At 51.9% G+C, this 25,336-nt stretch overlaps 1 protein-coding gene across 4 annotated transcripts; it reads left to right on the forward strand.

Moving 5' to 3' along the window:
• Positions 1 to 3,726: 3,726 nt before the first annotated feature.
• Positions 3,727 to 25,336, forward strand: DGUOK (deoxyguanosine kinase). 4 transcript variants are annotated; one of them, XM_029066489.2, is made up of 7 exons: positions 3,727 to 3,826; positions 13,340 to 13,452; positions 15,970 to 16,148; positions 17,598 to 17,745; positions 20,015 to 20,130; positions 23,100 to 23,199; positions 24,830 to 25,336. In XM_029066489.2, exons 1-7 carry the CDS (start codon positions 3,727 to 3,729, stop codon positions 24,854 to 24,856), a joined length of 783 nt encoding a protein of 260 aa, XP_028922322.2. In that variant the 3' UTR covers positions 24,857 to 25,336. The 4 variants fall into 4 exon arrangements, with proteins under 4 accessions (XP_028922322.2, XP_039768089.1, XP_028922319.1 ...); XM_039912155.1 differs by having other exon boundaries at positions 15,973 to 16,148; XM_029066486.2 differs by lacking the exon at positions 3,727 to 3,826 and adding an exon at positions 3,961 to 4,041.

Here is a 25,336-nt window from a genome sequence, read left to right on the forward strand (position 1 = left end):
CCTGACTCCAAAGCCCGTGCTCTTTCCACTGCCCCACCCTGCTTCTCTAATTGAGACTGTGAGCCCCAAGTGGGGCAGGGACTGTGTCCAACTCGATTTGCTTGTATCCACCCCAGCGCTTAATCCAGTGCCTAGCATGTAAGTGCCTAACAAATTATGATGATGATGTTGATGATGATTCGGCCTCCCAGGCTCGGGTTATCCACACCAGGCCCCGCTGCTTCTCACGAGGGAAGGCAGGGCGCATGCGCGCGTCCCCAAATCTGGACGCCTCCGGGCAGGGAGGGGGAGGGGATGGCGCTGAGGGCGGTGGTGCGCACGCGCAGTCGTGCCCGGGCGGGGGGGGGGGGGGTGAGGCAGGCGCGCACGCGCACTCCGCCCCCGCAAGCGCTGAGGCCGAGCGCGCGCGGGAGGGCGCTGAGGGCGCTGGCGCGCACGCGCAGTCTGCCCCAGAAAGGAAAATAATGATATTTTAAGGCCTTACTACGTACCAAGCACCGTTCTAAGCGCTGGGGTGGATACAAGGGAGATTGCCAAGCATAATGTTAATAATGTTGGTATTTGTTCAGCGCTTACTATGTGCAGAGCACTGTTCTAAGCGCTGGGGCAGATACAGGGTCATCAGGTTGTCCCACGTGAGGCTCACGGTCTTTATCCCCATTTTACAGATGAGGTACCTGAGGCACAGAGAAGTGAAGTGACTTGCCCACAGTCACACAGCTGACACGTGGCAGAGCCGGGAGTCGAACCCATGACCCCTGACTCCAAAGCCCAGGCTCTTTCCACTGAGCCACGCGGGAGATTGCCAAGCACTGTTCTAAGCGCTGGGGCGGATAGAAGAGGGATGAGGCAGTGTAGTTCAAGGATTAGAGCGCTGGTATTGTAAACTGGGGGTTGTGAGTTCGAAACTCACCAGGGCCTGCATCGACCTTGATGCTTTAGACTGTAAGCCCGTCAAAGGGCAGGGACTGTCTCTATCTGTTACCAATTTGTACATTCCAAGCGCTTAGTACAGTGCTCTGCACATAGTAAGCGCTCAATAAATACTATTGAATGAATGCTTTATGAGAAGGACCGTGGCTCAGTGGAAAGAGCCCGGGCTTGGGAGTCAGAGGTCATGGGTTCATATCCTGACTCTGCCACTTGTCAGCTGTGTGACTGTGGGCAAGTCACTCCACTTATCTGTGCCTCAGTGACCTCATCTGTAAAATGGGGATGAAGACGGGGAGCCCCACGTGGGACAACCTGATTACCCTGTGTCTACCCTAGCGCTTAGAACAGTGCTCTGCACAGTGGAAAGAGCATGGGTTTTGGAGTCAGGGCTCATGAGTTTGAATCCCAGCTCTGCCACTTGTCGGCTGTGTGACCGTGGGCAATTCACCTAACTTCTCTGGGCCTCAGTTCCCTCATCTGTAAAATGGGGATTAAGATTGTGAGCCCCACGTGGGACAACCTGATTCCCCTATGTCTACCCCAGCGCTTAGAACAGTGCTCGGCACATAGTAAGCGCTTAACAAATACCAACATTATTATTATTATTATTCCAAGTGGTAGAGGAAGAATTAGAACCCAGGTCCTTCTGACTCCCAGGCCCGGGCTCTAGTGACTAAGGTGAGGCGGGCAGCGTGCGCGTGCCCATTCTGAATGAGCAAGGAACGCGTCCGGGCGCGGGGGCGCGCACGCACCGTCGGACCGAGGCCGCGCTGAGGCGGGGCGCGCATGCGCAGAGAGGCACAGGCCGCGCTGAGGCCGCGCGCGGGAGGGAGCTGCAGTGGTGCGCACGCCCGGGGCGCGCTGAGGCGGGCGCGCGCCCGCATCCTCCATTCATTCATTCATTCATTCGTATTTATTGAGCACTTGCTCTGTGCAGAACGCTGTACTAAGCGGTTAGAATGTACACTTGGGCAACAGATAGAGATAATCCCTGCCCAACAACGGGCTCACAGTCTAAACGGGGTAGACGGACAACATTCATTCATTCATTCAGTAGTATTTATTGAGCGCTTACTATGTGCAGAACGCTGTACTAAGCGCTTGAAATGGACAATTGGCCAATTTCAATTCAATTCAATTCAATAGTATTTATTGAGCGCTTACTATGTGCAGAGCACTGTACTAAGCGCTTGGGATGAACAAGTCGGCAACAGATAGAGACGGTCCCTGCCGTTTGACGGGCTTACAGTCTAATCGGGGGAGACGGACAGACAAGAACGATGGCACTAAACAGCGTCAAGGGGAAGAACATCTCGTAAAAACCGATGGCAACTAAATAGAATCGAGGCGATGTACAATTCATTGACAAAATAAATAGGGTAACGAAAATATATACAGTCGAGCGGACGAGTACGGTGCTGTGGGGATGGGAAGGGAGAGGTGGAGGAGCGGAGGGAAAAGGGGAAAATGAGGCTTTAGCTGCGGAGAGGTAAAGGGGGGATGGCAGAGGGAGTAGAGGGGGAAGAGGAGCTCAGTCTGGGAAGGCCTCTCGGAGGAGGTGAGTTTTAAGTAAGGTTTTGAAGAGGGAAAGAGAATCGGTTTGGCGGAGGTGAGGAGGGAGGGCGTTCCGGGACCGCGGGAGGACGTGACCCGGGGGTCGACGGCGGGATAGGCGAGACCGAGGGACGGCGAGGAGGTGGGCGGCGGAGGAGCGGAGCGTGTGGGGTGGGCGGTAGAAAGAGAGAAGGGAGGAGAGGTAGGAAGGGGCGAGGTGATGGAGAGCCTTGAAGCCTAGAGTGAGGAGTTTTTGTTTGGAGCGGAGGTCGATAGGCAACCACTGGAGTTGTTTAAGAAGGGGAGTGACGGGCCCAGATCGTTTCTGCGGGAAGATGAGCCGGGCGGCGGAGTGAAGAATAGACCGGAGCGGGGCGAGAGAGGAGGAAGGGAGGTCGGAGAGAAGGCCGATACGGTAGTCTAGCCGGGATATAACGAGAGCCCGTAACAGTAAGGTAGCCGTTTGGGTGGAGAGGAAAGGGCGGATCTTGGCGATATTGTAGAGGTGAAACCGGCAGGTCTTGGTAACGGATAGGCAACAGATAGAGACCATCCCTGCCCAACAACGGGCTCACAGTCCAAATGGGGGAGACAGACACCAAAACAAGTAGTCAGGCGTCAATATCATCAAGATGAATAAAATCATAGATATGCATGCACATCAAATATATACACAAATAATATATACAAATACACACATGCTGTGGGGAGGGGAAGGGGGAAAAGCAGAAGGAAGAAGAGGGGATGGAGAGGGGAGGAGGAGCAGAGGGAAAGGGAGGGATTTGCTTAGTGTGGGAAGGCCTCCTGGAGGAGGTGAGCTCTCAGTAGGGCTTCGAAGAGGGAAAGAGAGTTAATTTGGGGGAGGTGAGGAGGGAGGGCGTTCCGGGTCAGAGGCAGGACGTGGGCCGGGGGTGGACGGCGGGGCAGGCGAGAAGGAGGCTCAGAGAGAAGGTGAGCTGCAGCAGAGGAGCGGAGCGTGCGGGCTGGGCCGGAGCAGGAGAGAAGGGAGGAGAGACAGGCGGGATCCAGGGGATGGACGGGCTTCGAGGCCAAGGGTGGGGAGCTTTGGTCGGACCAGGAAGCGCCGAGAGAGGGCGCTGTGGGGGGGGGGGGGCGCATGCGCGGTGGAACCCAGGCCGCGCCCGGCGGGAGCCGCGGTGGCGCGCACGCCGGGGGGAGGGCGGGGCCGGCGCAGGCGCGGTGAGGCCGGGGGGGGGGCGGCGCAGGCGCAGTGGCGGGATGGCGCCGAGGCGGCTGGCGGCGGGGCTGCGCGCCATCGCGAACGCGCCCGCGGGCACGAGCCCCGGCCCCCTTAGGCTGGCCCTCGAGGGGAACATCGGTAACGCGGTGGGGGGGGGGGCCCTCCCTCCCTCCCTCTCTCTCTCTCCCCCCCTCTCTCTCCCCCACCCTCCCCGCCCTCCTCAGCAGCCGCATCATCATCATCGTCACGGTATTTCCTCAGCGCTTACTGCGTCAGGCCCCCTTATTCATCTTCCTAATAATAGTAACGAGGAGGATGAGAACGGTCTTGCCTCAGCGCTTCCTAGGTGTCAGGTCCTGTTATTCATAATAACAATGATAATGGTATTGGTTAAGCTCTACTATGTGCCAGGCCCTGTTAGCGATAATAATAACAATAATGATGGTTAAGCATTTTCTCTGTGAATAATAATAACAATAATAATAATGCCCTTTGTTAAGCGTTTACTATGTATCAGGCCCTGTTATTAATAATAACAATGATAATGGTATTGGTTAAGCTTTACGATGTGCCAGGCCCTGTTATCGATAATAATAACAATGATAATGGTATTGGTTAAGCTTTACGATGTGCCAGGCCCTGTTATCGATAATAATAACAATGATAATGGTATTAGTTAAGCATTTACTATGTGAAGAATAATAATAATAATAATGGTGTTTGTTAAGCATTTACTATGTGTTAGGCCCTGTTATTAATAATAATACTAATAATAATGGTTTTTGTTAAGCATTTACTATGTATCAGGCCCTGTTATTATTAATAATATAATAATGATGATGGTATTTGTTAAGCATTTACTATGCGCCAGGACCTATTATTAATAATCATCATAATAATGGTATTTGTTAAGCATTTACTATGTGTCAGGCCCTGACATTAATAATAATAATAATGGTATTTGTTAAGCATTTACTATGTGCCAGGCCCTGTTATTAATAATCATAATAATAATGGTATTTGTTAAGCATTTACTGTGTGTCAGGACCTGTTATTGAGAATAATAATGATAATGGTATTTTTGTTAAGCATTTACCATGTGCCAGGCCCTGTTAATAATAATAACGATAATAATAATAATAATGGTATTTGTTAAGCACTTACTGTGTGTCAGACACTGTTATTAGGAATAATAATAACGGTATTTTTTAAGCACTTAATATGTGTCATGCCATTGTTATTAATTATAATGGTATTTGTTAAGTGCTTACTATGTGTCCGGCCACTGTTATTATTAATAATAATAATGGTATTTGTTAAGTGCTTACTAGGCGTCAGGCCACTGTTATTAGCCCATCACTGGGCAGGAATGGTCTCTATCTGTTGCTGAATTGTACATTCCAAGTGCTTAGTACAGTGCTCTGCACATAGTAAGTGCTCAATAAGTATTTGTTAAGCACTTACTATATGTCAGGCCACTTATTATTATTATTATTAATAATAATGGTATTTTTCAGTGCTTTGTGTCAGGCCCTGTTATTCATTATAATAATGATAACAGTATTTCTTAGGCACTTACTATGTGTTAGGCCCTGTTAATAATAATAATGGTATTTGTTAAGCATTTACTATGTTTCAGGCCCTGTTATTAGTAATGTTAATAATAACGGTATTTGGTAAGCACTTACTATGTGTCAGGCCCTGTTATTAATAATAATAATGATGGTGTTTGTTAAGCACTTACTAGGTGCCAGGCACTGTAATAATAATAACAATGTTGGTATTTGTTAAGCGCTTACTATGTGCCGAGCACTGTCCTAAGCTCTGGGGGAGATACAGAGCAATCAGGTCCCACGTGGGGCTCACGGTCTTCATCCCCATTTTCCAGATGACAGAACTGAGGCCCAGAGAAGTGAAATGACTTGCCCAAAGGCACACAGCGGGCAAGTGGCAGAGCCGGGATTAGAACCCAGGACCTCTGACTCCCCAGCCCGGGTTCTTTCCACCGAGCCACGCTGCTTCTACTGTACTGAGCGCTGAGGTAGAAACAAGCAAATGGGGTTGGACACGGTCCCTGTCCCACCTGGGGCTCACAGTCTCCATCCCCATTCGACAGCTGAGGTCACTGAGGCCCAGAGAGGTGAAGTGACTTGCCCAAAGTCACCCAGCTGACAAGTGGAGGAGCCAGGATTAGAACCCACGACCTTCCGACTCCCAGAAGTGAAGTGTCTTGCCCCCGGTCACCCAGCAGACCAGGGGAGGAGCCGGGAGCTTATTTAAGGAGAAAAGTGGGCCTATAAATAGTTACATAACGAGCCAGTCGAATGTATCGAGCGGTTAGTGGGTGCAGAGCACTGTGCTGAGCGCTTGGGAGCAGACACTAGAAGAGACGGATTCCCCGCCCGCAACCAGCTTTGTGTCTGCCAACTCTGTTCATTCATTCATCCTTTCACTCATTCGGTCATCTTTATTGAGCGCTTACTGCGTGCCGAGCCCTGTGCTAAGCGCTGGAGAGAACACAGTAGAACAATAGGTAGACGCATTCCCCGCCCACAGCGAGCTCACAGACTAGAGGGGGAGACAGACGGGGATAAAAATAAATAAATACCGTGGCTCAGTTCAAAAGAGCCGGGGCCTGGGTTCGAATCCCGGCTCTGTCACTTATCGGCTGTGTGACTTTGGGTAAGTCACTTCACTTCTCAGGGCCTCAGTTCCCCCATCTGTAAAACGGGGATGAAAAGCGTCAGCCCCACGTGGGACAACCTGATCACCTTGTATCCTCCCCAGCGCTTAGAACAGTGCTTTGCGCATAGTAAGCGCCCAACAGATGCCATCATTATTATTATTATTCTTTTTAGCTAATGAAGGATTTGGTAGAGGGTACATTCTTAGAACAGTGCTTGGCACATAGTAAGCACCTCACAAATACCATTACTATTAATATTATTGCATTCATTCATATTTATTGAGCACTTACTGTGTTCAGAGCACTGTACTAAGCGCTTGGAAGAGGACAATAGCTGAGATTACACTGTGGATTCAGACTGTCAGCTCGTTGTGGGCAGGGAAAGTCGCCATTTATTGTATCGGTACTTCCCCTAGGGCTTAGTACAGCGCTCTGCACACGGTAAGTGCTCAGTAAATGAGAAGCAGCGTGGCTCAGTGGAAAGAGCACGGGCTTTGGAGTCAGAGGTCATGGGTTCGAATCCCAGCTCTGCCACTTGTCGGCTGTGTGACTTTGGGCAAGTCACTTCACTTCTCGGTGCCTCAGTTACCTCATCTGTAAAATGGGGATTAAGACTGAGAGCCCCACGTGGGACAACCTGATTCCCCTGTGTCTACCCCAGCGCTTAAAACAGTGCTCGGCACATAGCAGGTGCTTAATAAATACCAACATTATTAGTAATAGTAAATACAACTGAGTGAATGAATATTGAGGGACTACTCAGTCCCAAGTCACATCACTTCTCGGTGCCTCAGTTACCTCATCTGTAAAATGGGGATTAAGACTGTGAGCCCCACGTGGGACAACCTGATCCCCTGTGTCTACCCCGGCGCTTAGTACAGTGCTCGGCACATAGTAAGCGCTTAACAAATACCAATATTATTATTATTATTATTATTACTCTGTGCTTAGTCTGGCCTATCAATCTATCGGTGGTATTTATTGAGTGCTTACTATGTGCAGAGCCCTGGGTGTTTGAAAACACTTGTTTGGTTGACGGGGCGGCGTGGATTCATTGTGTGCCTGATTTTAATTTGTTCCAAGGGGAGTGGACTTGGGCCATAATGTTATTATTTGGAATTTATTTAAGAGAAGGAGCGTGGCCTAGCAGAAAGAACCCGGACCTGGGTTCTAATCCCGGCTCCACCGCTTGTCTGCTTGGTGACCGTGGGCACGTCTCTTCGCTTTTCTGGGCCTCGGTTCCCTCATCTGTAAAGTGGGGATGAGATTGTGAGTCCCATGTGGGATTGGACTGTGTCCAACCTGATTAGTTGGGCCGCGGCTCGGTGGAAAGAGCCCAGGCTTGGGAGTCAGGGGTGGTGGGTTCTAATTCCGGCTCCGCCACTTGTCAGCTGTGTGACTGTGGGCAAATCACTTAACTTCTCCGGGCCTCAGTTACCTCATCTGTAAAATGGGGATGAAGACTGTGAGCCTCACGTGGGACAACCTGATGACCCTGTATCTACCCCAGCGCTTAGAACAGTGCTCTGCACATAGTAAGCGCTTAACAAATACCAACATCATTATTATTATTACCCCAGCGCTTAGAACGGTGCTTGGCACATAGGAAGCACTTAACAAATACCATCATTATCAGCGCTTAGAACAGTGCTTTGCACATAGCGCTAAAATGCCATCATTATTATTATCTACTCTGGTGTTTATTACAGTGCTCAACACAGTAAGCGCTTAACAAATGCCATTAATAAAAACCCATAATGCAGATCGGAAGCTCTTTGAGGGCAGGGATTGTGTCTGCCGTCTGTATTTCACTCTTCCAGGCACTTAGGACAGTGACTCTGTTGTACTCTGTGTCTCCATGGCATTTACTGAGTTTAATCCAGTGCTCTGCACACAGTAAGTGCTCAATAAATACTATTGAATGAATTTACTGAGCTCCTACTCTGTGCAGAGCCCTGTACTAAGCGCTTGGGAGAGTACAGTGATTAAGAAGCAGCTTGGCATAGTGAGAAGGAGCGTGGCGGAGAGGATGGAGCCCGGGCCTGAGAGTCAGAAGGTCCTGGGTTCTAATCCCGGCTCTCCCACTTGTCTGCTGTGTGACCTTGAGTAAGTCACTTCACTTCTCTGGACCTCAGTCACCTCATTTGTAAAAGGGGGATGGAGATTATGAGCCCCCGTGTGGGACGGGGACCGTCTCCAGCCCGATTTGCTTGTATCCACCCCAGCGCTTAGTGCGGTGCCTGGCACTTAGTAAGTGCTTAACAAATACCATAATTATTATTATTATTGCGGTACAACAGAGTCTGTAGATTCGATCTCTGCATTCGGGGAGCTCACAGACTAGAAGGAAGAGCCACAGGCTTAGTGATGCATCATTCTTTAATTTCATTTATGTATATTGATGCTATTATTGCCCGTTTACTTGTTTTGATGTCTCCCCCCTTCTGGATCGTGAGCCCGTCGTGGGCAGGGATTGTCTCTCCTTGTTGCCGAATTGTCCTCTCCCATGCGCTTACTACAGAGCTCTGCACCCAGTAAGCGCTCCGTAAAGACGAATGAATGAACAGTCCAGTGCTCTGCGCACAGTAGACTGTAAACTTCTTGAGGGAAGGGATAGTCTCTGCTAACTCTTCTGTCCTCTCCCAAGTGTTCAGGCCAATGCCCTGCACACGGCAGACTGTAATAATCTTAAAAATAATAATGATAGTATTTGTTAAGCCCTTACTATGTTCCAACCACTGTTCTAAGCGCTGGGGTAGATACAAGTTAATCAGGTTGGCCCCCGTGGGGCTCAGAGTCTTCATCCCCATTTTCCAGATGGGGGAACCGAGGCACAGAGAAGTTAAGCGACTTGCCCGGGATCACCCAGCAGACAAGGGGAGGACTGTAAGCTCCTCGAGGGCGGGAACTGTAGCGTCGAGTCTTCCAAACGCTCAGAACAATGCTCTGTGCCTATTAATAATAATAATAATGTTGGTATTTGTTAAGCGTTTACTATGTGCCGAGCACTGTTCTAAGCGCTGGGGTAGACATAGGGGAATCAGGTTGTCCCACGTGGGGCTCACAGTCTTGATCCCCATTTTACAGATGAGGGAACTGAGGCATAGAGAAGTTAAGTGACTTGCCCACAGACACACAGCCGACAAGTGGCAGAGCTGGGATTCGAACTCATGAGCCCTGACTCCAAAGCCCGTGCTCTTTCCACTGAGCCACGCTGCTTCTCTGTATTAGGTACTCGGTGAATACGATTGATCGATCGATCCGGTAAGACAGCCCGGATAAAGTTTTTTATCCCAAACAGTTGATTGACCGATCGATCCAGTGAAGCAGCCTGCTCGAAGTTTTTCTCCTAACTGGTTACCGGTGACGGAATTTAGTGCATAAAGATACTTTAGTAAATCAATAACTATTTACTGATATTAATGCCGGTCTCCCCTTCTTGACCGTAAGCTCTACTGTATTTGTACTCTCCTTAGCAAAGGGCTCTGCATAGAGTAAGCGCCCAATAGATGACGACGATGGGATTTGGTAAGCGCTTACTCTGTGCCGGGCACTGTACTGAATACCATTGACTGAATGTGAGCCCGCGGTGGGCAGGGAACGGGTGTACCAACTCTGTTATACAGTACTCTCCCAACCGCTCAGTACAGGGCTCTGCAAGCAGTAAGCGCTCAAGAAAGACCGTCGATGATGATGATGGTGGTGTTACCCAAACAGATTTATTGATTGATTAGCATTGTCTCATGGAGCTAGGACACAGTTTAGTCCCGGCAAAATGATTTCTCCCTCCTTATTGTCACCCTGCCCAACGCCCTCTCCAGTTGTTCCAGGTCTCTCGTTCCCTCCTCGAATCCCCTGTCCGCTGGCCTCCCCCATATCTCACTCGTAATGACCTGGCTACCTACTATATTGAGAAAATTGAAACCGTGAGGCGCGATCTCCCGGTAATCCCCCCTGCCCCTCTCCATTCCCTCCTTCCTCCTGCCCCTTCTTCAACTCTCCCATCCTTCCCAGCAGTGTCTCAAGAGATCTTCGGCCCTCTCTCAAATTCCACCCCCTCCACCCGGTCATCCGGTCCCATTCCTTCACACGTATTAAAACACTGGCCCCTTCTCTTCTTCCCTCCCTGACCACCATCTTCAACTGTTCTCTCTCCAATGGCTCCTTCCCCGCCGCTTTCAAACATGCCCACGTCTCCCCGTCCTAAAAAAAGCCCTCCGTTGACCCCACGGCTCCCTCCAGTTGTCGCCCCATCTCCCGCCTTCACTTCCACTCCAATCGCCCTGAGCCAGTTGTCTACACCCGCTGCCTCGACTTCCTCTCCTCCAGTTCTCTCCTTGACCGTCTCCAGTCCGTTTTCCCTCCCCTTCGCTCCACAGAAACCGCTCAGAGGTCCCAAATGATCTCTTTCTTGCTAAACGCAATGGCCTCTACTCCCTCCTAATCTTCTTCATTCATTCATTCAGTAGTATTTATTGAGCGCTTACTATGTGCAGAGCACTGGAATAAGCGCTTGGACTGACAATTCGGCAACAGATAGAGGCAGTCCCTGCCCCTTGACGGGCTTACAGTCTAATCGGGGGAGATGGACAGACAAGAACAATAGCAATAAATAGAATCAAGGGGATGGACACCTCATTAACAAAATAAATAGGGTAATCAAGATCTATACAAATGAGCACAGTGCTGAGGGGAAGGGAGAGGGGGAGGAGCAGAGGGAAAGGGGGGGAAAAGAGGGCTTAGCTGAGGGGAGGTGAAGGGGGGGCAGAGAGGGAGCAGAGGGAAAAGGGGAGCTCAGTGTGGGAAGGCCTCTTGGAGGAGGTGAGCTCTCAGTAGGGCTTTGAAGAGGGGAAGACAGTTAGTTTGGCGGAGGTGAGGAGGGAGGGCGTTCCGGGACAGCGGGAGGACGTGGCCCGGGGGTCGACGGCGGGAGAGGCGAAAACGGGGGACGGTGAGGAGGTTGGCGGCGGAGGAGCGGAGCGTGCCGGGTGGGCAGTAAAAAGAGAGAAGGGAGGAGAGGTAGGAGGGGGCAAGGGGATGGACAGCCTCGAAGCCCAAAGTGAGAAGTGTTTGTTTCGTGCGGAGGTTGATAGGCAACCACTGGAGGTTTTTAAGCAAGGTAGTGACAGGCCCAGAGCGTTTCCTCTCAGCTGCCTTTTAATAATAATGTTGGTATTTGTTAAGCGCTTACTATGTGCAGAGCACTGTTCTAAGCACTGGGGGAGATACAGGGTCATCAGGTTGTCCCACGTGGGGCTCACAGCCTTCATCCCCATTTTACAAATGAGGTCACTGAGGCACGGAGAAGTTAAATGTCGGCTTCACTGCTACTGTCCTCTCCTGCTTCTCTTCCCATCTCTCTGGCCGCTCGTCTCAGTCTCTTTTGTCTCTTTTGCTGGCTCCTCCCCTGCCTCCCACCCCCTCATTGTGGGGGTCCCTCAAGGCTCAGTTCTGGGTCCCCTTCTCTTCTCCATCTGCACCCACTCCCTCGGAGAACTCATTCGCTCCCACGTCTTCAACTCCCACCTCGATGCAGATGATTCCCAGATCTCCATCTCTCTCCTCTCCGCTGTCTCGCATTTCCTCCCGCCTTCAAAACATCCCTACTCGGATGTCCTCCCGTCACCTCAAACAGAATGTGTCTGAAGTAGAGCTCCTTATCTTCCCACCCAAACTCCATCCTCCCCCTGACTTTCCCGTCACTGTAGACGGCGCCACCATCCTTCCCGTCTCACAGGTCCGTAACCTTGGCGTCAGCCGTGACTCCTCTCTCTCATTCAACCCACATATTCAATCCGTCACTAAATCCTGTCGGTCCCACCTTCAAAACATTGCTAAAATCTGCCCTTTCCTCTTCATCCAAACTGCTACGATGTTAATCCAAGCCCGCCCTTCTCCTCTCCCACCTTGATGACCGTATCAGCCTCCTCGCTGACCTCCCTGCCTCCCGTCTCTCCCCACTCCAGCCCGTACTTCACTCTGCTGCCCGCATCATTTTTCTACAAAAACGTTCAGGCCACGTTTCCCCCTCTCCTCAAGATCATCCAGGGGTTGCCCACCCACCTCCGCATCAAATGGAAACTCCTCACCATCGGCTTTAAAGCCGTCATCCCCTCGCCCCCTTACCTCACCTCACTGCTTTCCTACTGCAACCCAGCCCGCACACTTCGCTCCTCTAATGCCAGCCTCTCTCCATTCATTCATTCAGTCGTATTTATTTCATTCAGTCGTATTTATTGAGCGCTTACTGTGTGCAGAGCACTGTACTAAGCCCTTGGAAAGTACGATTCAGCAATAGAGAGAGTCCAATCCCTGCCCACACTGGACTCGCGGTGTAGAAGCGGGGAGACAGACATCAAAACAAGTAAACAGACATCAGTAGAAATAAGCAGAATTATAGATGTATACGCATCCAAACACGTAAACGGGCGTCAATATAAATAAATAGAATTATATATATGTACATATATACCCAAGTGGTGTGGGGCGGTGAGAGGAGGGTAGAGCAAAGGGAGAGAGTCGGGGTGACGCGGAGGGGAGGGGGAGCCTAGGAAAAGGGAGGCGTAGTCCATCTCATCTGTCTCGCCACCAACCTCTTGCCCACGTCCCTCCTCTGGCCTGGAAGGTTCTCCCTCCTCAAACCCAGCAGACAATGACTCTCCCACCCCCTTCGAAGCCTTCCTGAAGGCCCGTCTCCTCTAAGAGGCCTTCCCGGATGAAGCCCTCCCCCAGCCCCACATCCCTCACCTCCACATCCCTCATTTCTTTCTTTCTGTTAATGTCCGTCTCCCTCTCTTGACCGTCAGCTCGTGGCGGGCAGGGTGTGTGTCCACCAACTCTGTTTCACTGTCCTCTCCCAAGCGCTCAGTCCAGTGTCGTGCACACAATAAGTGCCCAATGGCTACGACTGCCCGATCGATTGATTAATCGGTGACGTGTCCCGATTCCCTCCTCTGGGACTGCAGCTGTGGGGAAATCCACCTTCGTGAAACTGCTCACCGAAACCTTCCCGGACTGGCACGTGGCAGCGGAGCCCGTGGAAACCTGGCAGAAGGTCCAGGCCGAGGGCACCCGAGAGGTAGGTTTTCGGGGGGCGAGGGGGAGGGGCAGCCCTAATTGCCCCCCCGATTGGGAGGCGGGGGCTTCGGGGTTCCCGCCATCCCACTGCCTGGGGGCCTCTCCCTTTTACCAACTTCCTAGTGATGGTGGTATTTGTTCAGCGCTTACTATCTGCCAAGCACTGTTATAAGCACTGGGAGAGATACAAGGTTATCAATCAGTCTGGCCACAGTCATTTCACACCCTTACTGGGTGCCAAGCACTGTTCTAAGCATTGGCGGAGATACAGGGTTATCTGTCAGTCTGGCCACAGTCAGCCGGATTTATTGAGCACATACTGTGTGCCAAGCACTGTTCTGAGTGCAGAGGGCGAGACAAGTTCCAATCCCGGCTCTGCCACTTGTCAGCTGTGTGACTGTGGGCAAGTCACTTTACTTCTCTGTGCCTCGATTACCTCAGCTGTAAAATGGGGATTAACTGTGAGCCTCCCGTGGGACAACCTGATTACCCTGTATCTACCCCAGCGCTTAGAACAGAGCTCGGCACATAGTAAGCGCTTAACAAATACCAACATTATTACAAGGCTATTCACTTGGCCACAGTCATTCAGTCAGATTTATCGAGCAGTTACTGTGTGCCAAGCACTGTTCTAAATGCTGGGGAAGATACAGTGATACAGTCTATCAGTTTGGCCATAGTCAATATTAATGAGGTATTTGTTAAACGCTTACTATATTGCCAAGCACTGTTCTAAGTGCTGAGGTAGATACAAGGTAAACAGGCCGTCCTATGTGGGGCTCCCGGTCTTCATCCCCATTTTCCAGATGAGGTAACTGAGACACAGCTGACAGGAGGTGGAGCCGGGATTAGAACCCACGACCTCTGACTCCCAAGCCCGGGCTCTTTCTACTGAGCCATGCTGCTTCTCTCAACTCACAGTCAATCCAGTGGATTTATTGAGCACTTGCTTACTGTGTGCCAAGCATTGTTCTAAGCCCTGGAGGAGATTCAAGGTTATCTGTCCGTTTGATGTCAGTCAGTCAGTCAATTGTAATTATTGAGCACCTCCTGGGTACAGAGCACTTTACTGATGGCTTGGGTGAGGACAGTAGAACCATACAACAGACACATTCCGTGGCTCAGTGGAAAGAGACCGGGCTCGGGAGTCAGAGTTCATGGGTTCGAATCCCGACTCTGCCTCTTGTCAGCTGTGTGACTGTGGGCAAGTCACTTCACTTCTCTGGGCCTCAGTTCCTTCATCTGTAAAATGGGGATTAACTGTGAGCCTCATGTGGGACAACCTGATTACCCTGTATCTACCCCAGCGCTTAGAACAGTGCTCTGCACAGAGTAAGCGCTTAACAAATACCAAATACATTCCCTGCCCACCGTGATCTTACAGTCTAGAGGGGGAGACCGACATTAGTATCAATAAATAAATGACAGATACGGACATGCGTGCTGTGGAGCTGGGAGTGGGGATGAATAAAGGGAGCAAGTCAGGGCGACACAGAAGGGAGTGGGAGAAGAGGAAAGGAAGGCGTAGTCAGGGAAGGCCTCCTGGAGGAGATGGGCCTTCAATAAGGCTTTGAAAGAGCATTTTCAGTAATTAACAGTAATTGGCAGTAGACTGTCAGCTTCTCAAGGGCAGGGATTGTGTCTACCAACTCCTAAGGGCTTAGGGTTCTGCACTGATAGATTAATTGTATTATTCATTCATTCGATCATATTTATTGAGCGTTTACTATGTGCAGAGCACTGTATTGAGCGCCTGGGAGAGTACAGTACAACAATAAACGGGTACATTCCCTGCCCTCAACGACTAACTGAATCCAGGGCCCAGGCAGAATTGTAGTTCGAGAGCTTCCGTTGGTTGGAAGGGTATTTTAGTAACAGCTGCTAATGGCTCACCCCCTCCCCCGGTAGAAAAAATTCATCTCGAGGGAATCGATAGGATTTCTAGAACATAACGATAATAATAATAGTACTTGTTAAGCGCTTCCTATGTGTCGGCTCCGTTCTAAGCGTTGGTATGATTTCACGTTATCGAGGTTAGAAATTGTCCCTGTCCCAAATGAGGCTCACGGTCTAAGTAGGAGGGAGAACGGGTATTGAAGCCCATTTTCTCATGAGGAAACTGAGGCACCGAGAGGTGAAGTGACTTGGCCAAAGTCCTCCCCCAGCCCCAGCAGAGGCGAATGGCAGAGTCAGGAATAGATGCCGGGTCCTCTGGCTCCCCGGCCCGGGCTGGGTGCGCAAGGCCACGCTGCTTCTCGCGTGGCGGTGGTCATCCCCCTCTGTGTGTGTGTTTGTGTATGTGTGTGAGCGAGAGAGAGAAAGAGAGAGGAGAGAAAGAGAGAAAGAAAAGACAGAAAGAGAAAGAGGGAAAGAAAAGAGAGAGAAAGACAGAGAAAGCAAAGAGAGACAGAAAGAGAAAAAGAGGGAAAGGAAGAAAGAAAGAGAAAAAGAGAGAAAGAAAGAGGATGAAAGAAAAAGAAAGGAAGAGAAAGAAGGAGAGAGAAATTCTTCCCCGCAGCAGCGGCCGGTGGTGAACCTGCTGGATCTGATGTACCGGGAGCCGACCCGCTGGTCCTTCACTTTCCAAACCTTCTCCTGCCTGAGCCGTTTCAAATCCCAGCTGGCCCCCTTCCCGGAGGGGCTGGCCCGGACCCCCGGGGCCGTGCAGATCTTCGAGAGGTCCGTGTACAGCGACAGGTAAGGGGTTCAACGCCCCCGCCCCCCACCCGCCTCCCCATCCCCGTCCGGCAGAGCAGACCGGGTAAAGGGGTCCGGCGGCCCGGGGCCCACCGCCTCCGGCCTACTGCTGCCTCCTGCCTTCAAGCGTTGGGGTGCGGGTTCGGGGCCCCTTCCTCTCCCCCCGCGTCCCCGGGGGGTACGGAGAGCCCGGGCCCAGCTGCACGCCTGCAGGCCCGGCCCGGGACCCTCCCGGGCCGCCCCCCGGGAGGGGAGGGGTCCGGGCGGGACTCCCCGGGCGGTGCCCGTGCCCGGGAGGGGTCCAGGCCGGGGAATGGGCCGGCTGCTTCTGAGAGGGGAGTAAGTTCGCTCCGGCCAGAGAATGTGTCCCTCTATTGCTGTATCGTACTCTCCTAAGCGCTTAGTACAGTGCTCTGCACACAGGAAGCGCTCAATAAATACAATTGAATGAATTAATGAATGAACGGTCACTTCCCAGGACTTCCACCCCTTCCACGGGTGTGAGCCCGTCTTTGGGCAGGGAGGGTCTCTATCTGTTGCCAAATTGTCCGATCCAAGCACTTAGTACAGTGCTCTGCACATAGTAAGCGCTTAATAAATACGAATGAATGAATGAATGAATGAATGAATGAATGAATGACCGGTCTCTTCCTAAAACACGCCAGCTTTCCAGGCTGCTCACCTCATGTTTTTTTTAATGGGATCCGTTAAGTGTTTACTATGTGCCAGACACTGTACTGAGCACTGAGGTAGATCAGGTCGTCAGGTTGGACACAGTGTCTGTCCCACATGAGGCTCGTAGTCTATGTAGGAGTGAGAAGAGGGATTGAAGCTCCTTAGGAACTTCCAGAATCTTTTGGATCTCCTACACTAATAATAATTATAATTATGATATTAAGTGCTTACCACGTGCCAGGCACTGTTCTGAGCGCTGGGATGGATACACGCAAATCGTTTTGGACACAGTCCCTGTCCCGCGTGGGGCTCATGTCTCCATCCCCATTTTCCATGTGAGGTAACTGAGGCCCAGAGAAGTGAAGTGACTTGCCAAGGTCACACGGCGGACAAGTGGCGGTGTCGGAATTAGAACCCAAGTCCTCTTCACTCCCGGACCCGCGCTCTATCCACTAGACCGGGCTGCTTCTCTATAGAGCCCGGGCCTGGGGATCAAAAGGACCCGGGTTCCCATCCCGTCTCCGCCCATTGGCTGCCGTGTGACCTTGGGCAAGTCACTTCACTTCTCCGGGCCTCAGTTCCCTCATCTGGAAAGCGAGGATGGAGACTGTGAGCCCCACGGGGGACAAGCACTGGGTCCCACCTGATTCATTTGGATCTGCCCAGTCTTTAGCGCAGTGCCCGGCACATAGTGAACACTGAACCGTGAAAAAGCCGAAAACCCCAAAGCATTCACCGTTGCCCCGGGCACGTCCTTGTCGTCCCGCCAACCAGGTACGTGTTCGCCAAGACGCTGTTTGAGAGCGGTTCCCTGAACGCGCTGGAGTGGGCCGTCTACCAGGACTGGCATTCCTTCTTCCTGCGCCAGCTGACCCCCCGCGCCCGCCTGCACGCCTTCCTCTACCTCCGCGCCGCCCCCCAGGTAACCCCGGGACCGGGACCGGCCCCGGACGGACGCACGACCCCGTCCCCCGCCGGCGGGCGAGGCCCCGGACCCCTTCCCCTCCCCGGCCTCGGCGCCCCCGGCCGACGCAGAACCCCCTCTCCCCAGCGTCGGGGCCCGGGGTGGACGTAGAACCGGACCTTTCGTCCAGTCAGTCGGTCGTTCAGTCGTATCTATCGAGAGCTCACTGGGTGCTGAGCGCTGGACTAAACGCTTGGGAGAGGACGATATAATAATAAGCAGACACGTTCCCTGCTCAGAACGAGCTGACGGTCGAGAGGGGGAGACCGACATGAATAAAAGTAAATCAGTGATGGAGGTGGACGTAAGTGGTCGATTCGACCATGAGCCCGTCACTGGGCGGGGATGGTCTCTATCTGTTGCCCCATTCCAAGCGCTTAGTACGGTGCTCTGCACATAGTAAGCGCTCAATAAATACGATTGAATGAATGAAAGGTGCGGGGCTGGGAAGGGGGATGAAGAAAGGGAGCAAGTCAGGGCGACGCGGAAGGGAGTGGGGGAAGAGGAGAGGAGGGCTTAGGGAAGGCCGCAGAACCCGCTCCCCCCCCCCCCCGATTCATTCATTCAATGGTATTTATTGAGCGCTGACTATGTGCGGAGCACTGTACTAAGCGCTTGGAATGGACAATTGGGCAACAGATAGAGATGATTCCTGCCCAGTGACGGGGTCACGGTCTAATCGGTGCCCCGAGGACCTTACGGATCTCCATGAATGTCCGTCTCCCCCTCTAGACTGGAAGCTCACTGTGGGCGGGTGGGATGTTTTGTTTTGTTGTCTGTCTCCTCCCCCCCGCTTCTAGACCGTGAGCCCGTTGCTGGGCAGGGATTGTCCCTATTTGTTCCGAATTATACTTTCCAAGCGCTTAGCACAGTGCTCTCTACACAGTAAGCGCTCACTAAATACGGTTGAATGAATGAATGAACGTTCTAGAGGGTAGAGCCCAGGCCTGGAAGTCAGAAGGACGTGGGTTCTAATCCCGGCTCGTCCACTCGGCTGTCGGACCTCGGGAAAGTCACTTCCCTGGGCCTCAGTGACCTCGTCTGTGAAACGGGGTTTGATATTAGGAGCCTTTCGGGGGACGAGGACCGGGTCCAACCCGACGATCTTGTATCTGCTCAGTGCTCGATACGGTGGTGAGTGCTTAATGAATACCACGGTTATTATTATTGTTGTTATTATTATTCACACCCAAGCTGGTGGCAACGGGTGGGTGGGGAGAGGATGACAGAGCCCTTCTTCCCACTGCCTTGTGATTCACTCGCTACAGTTGGGACCCCAGCAGAGAGAGGCCTAGAGGTGAGCCCCTAGGAATGAGCTGGGGGGGCCGGGGAGGAATGAATCAATCCATGGTATTTATTGAGCGCTTACTGTGTGCAGAACACCGTACTGAGCGCTTGGGAGAGGAGAGTACAACGGAATAGTTGGACACAAGGAGAGAACAGTCTAGAGGGAATCGGCGTGGCCCAGCGGGGAAAGCCCAGGCCTAGGGAGTCAGAGGACCTGAGTTCTAATCCCGGCTCTGCCCCTTGCCTGCTGCGGGACCTTGGGTAGGTCGCTTGGCTTCTCTGGACCCCAGTTTCCTCAGTGGCAAAATGGGGATTCGATACCTGTTCTTCTCCCTCCTACTTTAGACTGTGAGCCCTGGGTGGGACAGGGACCGTGTCCAACCTGATCGCAGCGTGGCTCAGTGGCAAGAGCCCGGGCTTGGGAGTCAGAGGTCGTGGGTTCTAATCCCGGCTCCTCTGCTTGTCAGCTGTGTGACTTTGGGCAAGTCACTTCACTTCTCTGGGCCTCAGTTACCTCATCTGGAAAATGGGGATTAAGACTGGGAGCCCCACCTGGGACCACCTGCTTACCTTGTATCCACCTCAGTGCTTAGCAGTGCTTGGCACATAGTAAGCGCATAACAAATACCATCATTATTATTATTGCCCCAGCACTTAGAACAGTGCCTGGTACATAGCAAGCACTTAACCAATACCACAATTATTATTATTATTAATATGAATAAAGCTTACTGTGGGCAGGGAATGTGTCTGATCATTATGTTGTACTCTCCCAAGCACTTAGTACAGTGCTTTGCATACAGTAAACTCTCAGTTCATATGAATGCATGAATCCAGTCCTTGGCACGTAGTAAGAGCCTCACAAATACCACTTAAAAAAGTGCAAACGACAAGCGAGCGAACCCTTGCCTTAGGCGGGGAAATGGGGCCGGTCCCGTAGGTCTGTTTGGAGCGGCTTCGGCGGCGGGCGCGGCCGGAGGAGAAAGACGTCGGGCTGGATTATCTGGAGAAACTTCACGCTCAGCACGAGGACTGGTTCGTGCACAAGACCACGGAGTAAGTAGAGAGTCCGTCGTCCCGGCTCCCGAGGCGGGGGCGGGCGGCGGGGGACGGGCCCGGGGCACTTTCAGCGTGACCGGCAGCATGGCCTAGTGGTTAGAAACCAGGCCTGGGAGTCAAAAGGCCTTGGCTTCTAATCCCGGCTCCACCACTTTGCTGTGGTGGGTCCTTGAGCCAGTCACTTCACTTCTCCGGGCCTCAGTTCCCTCCTCTGTAAAATGGGGATGAAGACGGCGGACGCCACCTGGGACAGGGATGGGGTCCAACCTGATGACCTCGTATCTACCCCGGCGCTTAGTACGATGCTTGGTCCGTAGTAAGCTCTTAACAGATAACACAGTTGCTGTTATTGTTGTTAATTACTTCACACGTGGTAAGTGCTTATCAAATATTATTGTTATTAATATTAATAACGAGAATGCTCCAGGCCCAGTCCATTGCTTCAGGGGGTCAGTCAGTCAATCGTATTTAGTGAGCACTTGCTCTTGCAGAGCACTGTGCGAAGCAGTTGGGAGAGTATTCATTTATTCAATTGTATTTAATAGAATAACCCTATTTTATTATTTAATTATTAAGTAATTAAATAACATTTAAATTATAGATATTCATTCTATATTATTTATTGAGTGCTTACTATGTGCAGAGCACTGTACTAAGCGCTTGAATAATTATGGTATTTGTTAAGTGCTAACTATGTGCAGAACACTATACTGAGCGCTTGAATAATTATGGTATTTAAGCGCTTACTATGTGCAGAGCACTGTTCTAAGCATTGGGGTAGATACAGGGTAATCAGATTGTCCCATGTGGGGCTCACATTTTTTAATCCCCATTTTTACAGAAGAGGTAACTGAGGCACAGAGAAGTGAGGTGACATGCCCGAGGTCACACAGCAGACGAGTGGCAGAGCCGGGATTAGAACCCACGACCTCTGACTCCCAAGCCCAGGCTCTTGCCGCTAAGCCACGTTGCTCATTTATAAATATTAAATTATTGTTAATTTTATTTATTTTATTGTTTTTTAATAAAATAACTGTAATTTATCACTTGCTGCGTGTGAAACATTGTACTAAGCAGTCGGGAGAGTACAATAGACCAATAGAACATATTCCCTGCCCACAACGAGCTTACAGTCTAGAAGGGGAGAAAAAGGGGTCAGAGGTGATCTTCTCCAACTCCGGCCAGCTCCCGGGCTCTTCCAACTCCGCGTGCTCGGTCTCACAGACTCTTCCCAGGACTCTTCCGGGAACCTGGTTTTCGCTCCAGGTGGCACACCTGCTGGGGATCATCGGAAAAAACGGAGGGGGGTAGGCGGGGAGGGGGCTTTCCCCATCCCCTTTTGGCCTTTTATGGCTGTGGTCTTTCCCTTGTCAGTTGGCGTTTTTTATGGTATCTGTTAAGTCAAGAAAACAGAGATCATGACAACTGGAAGTTTTAACACATTTGTGGTGGACGGAGAGAAGACTGAAGTAATTGACCATTTTTCCGTCGTGGGATCGATGGTCAATAATAAGGGAACTAGTAGCCAAGAAATACGCCGAAGATTAACGTTAGGAAGGCTTGCGATGAAGAGCCCGGAAAAGGTCATGAAACGTGCTGATGTAACCGTTGCCTCACAAATACAAATTGTGGACTCGGTGGTGTTGCCAGTGACCACGTGTGGATCCGAAAGCCGGACAGCGAAGAAAGAGGATTGAAAGAACATCGATTCTTTTGAAATGCGGTGCCGGAGAAGGCTTTGGCGAATACCATGGACGGCCCAAGAGACAAGCGAATGGATCTCGGAGCAAATGAAACCAAAGTGGTCTTTGGAAGGTCACACGACTCGACTTAGATGAGCAGATTTTGGACACGTGATGAGGAGGACGGCTTCTCTGGAGAAGACGCTAATGCTAGGAAAAGTCCAGGGAGAAGGTGGGAGAGGCAGCCCGGCAGCTGGACGGAGAGAGACCATCACATCCATAACGGAAGAACCGTTAGGTTGCGGATGATGGCAGAGGACGGGACGTTCTGGAGAAAGTCTATCCGTGGAGTCGCAAGGATTCGGAAACGACTCGACGGCACTTAGTACTAATAATTTGTTAAGTGCTTATTATGTGCTAGGACTGTTCTAAGAGCTGGGGTAGATACAAGATCATCGGCCAGATAATTCCTCTCACCCACTTATTGAAGGCCAGTCTCCTCCAGGAAGCCTTCCCAGATTGAGCCCTCCTCTCCTCTTCTCCCACTCCCTTCTGCGTCGTCCTGACTCGCTCCCTTCCTTCATCCTCCCTCTCAGCCCCACAGCACAAATGTATAGATCTGTATAAATCTGTAATTTATTTACTTGTTTAGGTATATTAATGTCTCCCTCCCTAGACTGTGAGCAGGGAATATATCTGTTATATTTTACTCTCCCAAGCACTTAATGCAGTCCTTCGCACACAGTAAGCACTCAGTAAATACAACTGAATGAAGGTTGGACACAGTCCACGTCCCACGTGGGGCTCACAGTCTCAATCCCCATTTTACCGATGAAGGAACTGAAGCCCAGAGAAGCAGAATGACGTGCCCAAGGTCACCCAGCAGGCAGATGGTGGAGTTGGATGCGTCTTTCCCTTTGCCGGTAGAAATCCCGTCCTCCTCTGAGAGAATCCTTCATTTTTATCCTCTTTTTTTGGTCCCTACCTTCAGGGTTCAAGAGGGAGAGGCCTCAGCCCGGCGGAATCCTCCCGGGCTCCGCTCGGCTTCCTTACCTTCCTCAGTCCTGGTTGATCTCGGGCCGTTCCCCGACCTTCTCTGGGCCTCGGTTTCCTCGTCGGTACAGCGGGGACGAGGCCAAGGCTTGTGAGCTCCGGGGCCGGACCCGGGGACTGGGGCCGTGATGGGTTCACCCTGGTCTCCCCCAGCGCTCGGTGCAGCTCTGGCCACGGTGTGAGCACTTCACAGATGTCGCGGAGATTTTGGTGACCGTTCTGTGCCCGCAGACTCCACTTTGCGGATCTGAAGAAGGCCCCGGTGCTGCTGCTTGACGTCGACAGAGATTTTGCCGATGACCCAGCGGAACAGAAGGCGCTTGTGAACAAGGTCCAAACCCTATTCTCATTGGCGGGTGGGTCCTTAACGCCCCGGCCTTTCCTCTTCTTGCCGGGCCTTGGCTCCGTTTCTCCAGGAAATGGTTTGCTCTGGTCCTCTCTTCCACCTCCTCCTACTCCTTCTTTTCCCCTCCTCCTCATCTTCCCTTCCTCCTCCTCCTTTTGCACTCCTCCTCCTCCTCCTTCTCCTTCTTTCCCCTGCTCCTTCTTTTTCCATCCTCCTCATCTTCCTCTGATCCTCATCCTCCTCTTTTCCTCCTCCTCCTTCTCTACCTTTTTTCTCATTCCCCTCATCTTCCCCTCCTCTTGATCCTCCTCTTCCTTCTCCTCCTCCACCTTTTTCTCCTCATCCTCTTCATCTTCCCCTCCTCCTGATCCTCCTCCTCCTCCTCCTCCTGACCCTCCTCCTCCTCCACATTTTTCTTCTCATCCTCTTCATCTTCCCCTCCTCCTGATCCTCCTCTTCCTCCTCCTCCTCCTCCACCTTTTTCTCCTCATCCTCTTCATCTTCCCCTCCTCCTGATCTTCCTCCTTCACCTTTCGTCCTCATCCTCCTCGTCTTCCCCTTCTCCTGATGCTCCTCTTTTTCCTCCTCCTCATCTTGCCCTCCCCCAATCCTCCTTTTTTTCCTCATCTTCCCCTCCTCCTGATCCTCCTCCTCATTCTCTTCGTCTTCCACTCCTCTTTCTTTCCCACTCCTCCTTGTTCTCCTCCTTTTCCTCCTCCTGCTCCTCCTCCTGCTCCTCCTCCCATCCTCTTCCTCATCCTCATCCTTATCCTCATCCTTCTCTTCTTCCTCCTTGTCCTCATCCTACTCCTTTTCCCTCCTCCTCCTTGTCCTCCTCCTCGTCCTCTATGTCACCCAGGGCCCTGGCGGCCCTGGGTTTTAGTCCCAGCCCGCTGCAGGATCTTGGGCAAGCCACTTAACCCCTCTGGGCCTCAGTTTCCTCCTCTGTAAAATGGGGCCGGGAATGCCTCTTTCTCCGGCTTCCTGGTGGGGATGTTGTGATGAAATGAGCCGAGTGGGAAACCCCAGAATTCAAGGGATCGCGAGACCCCGTCGTCATTCGCCTTCGCACAATCCGCGCCCCCATTCGAAGCGAGGGGAAGTTTGTTTCTACGGGAGGGTGGCAGATCGCCGTCTAGTTTCTTCCGTCACCGTGAAGCTGGCAACTGCTTGCCCCTGACCCGGCCCTTCCGGAAAAAGGGGAGTCAAACTCTGCCGTCCCGGCCCGTGCCCCGACGCAGAGTAAGTCTGGCAGAAAGGTCCCGATTAATTAATTCATTGATTATATATGGTAATCGCCAAGCGCTGTACTAAGCACAGGGGTAGATGGAAGATTATCTCTTCGGTAACTGAACAGGCTCTCCCGCTGACACACCGTAAGCTGTTCTGCACACAGTAAGCGCTCAATCGATACGATTGAACGAATCATATCATTCTGCAGGGTGGCCCGGAATTGGAGATTTGGGCCTCCCGGCCTCTTGGCTCACCCCGAGGCGAGACGTCCCCTCTTTGTGCCTCAGCTTCCCCCGGCCTCCAGAAAACCCTCCGGGTTTGGTTGTTTCCACTTTGGGGGGCGTCCGGTTTGGGCTCCCTAACTTTGTCTCTCTTCCTACAGGTGAAGACCTTTGTGCAGAATCTGTGAAATCGGGGTTTTCGAAGTGAAATCCGTCCGCCATCGGTCGGTGGGGCGGTCGTCCCCCTCCTCCTGCTGCTGCTGCCTGTCTGTCTGTCTGTCTGTCTGGTCGGCCAAGCCGGGGGCGTGAAGGAAGAGCGGCCGGTTCTCCATCCCGAGCGGTCAGGAGAGGCCTCGGGGAGCGGCTCGTATCCTGCTGCTCATCTGCTGTTTCTCTTCGGCTGGTTTGGGCTCAGATGGATTTTTTGTTGTTGTTTTTTTTTAGAAAGTGAAAGAGCTGGCTCCCTCCAGTGACTGTACAGTCACGGCCAAACACACCGTGTTAGACACACACACCCGGAGACACGTACCCAGCGACACACACACACCCAGAGACATACACACTCACAGACACAACACACACATACAAAAACACACACAGCCACATACACCCCCCCCCCAGAGACAAGCGCACACACCCTCAGGGACGAAAGGACCCAGACCCAGAGA

This window comes from Ornithorhynchus anatinus, chromosome 5 (genome assembly GCF_004115215.2).
Source record: "Ornithorhynchus anatinus isolate Pmale09 chromosome 5, mOrnAna1.pri.v4, whole genome shotgun sequence".
In the NCBI taxonomy this organism is placed as follows: Eukaryota; Metazoa; Chordata; class Mammalia; order Monotremata; family Ornithorhynchidae; genus Ornithorhynchus; species Ornithorhynchus anatinus.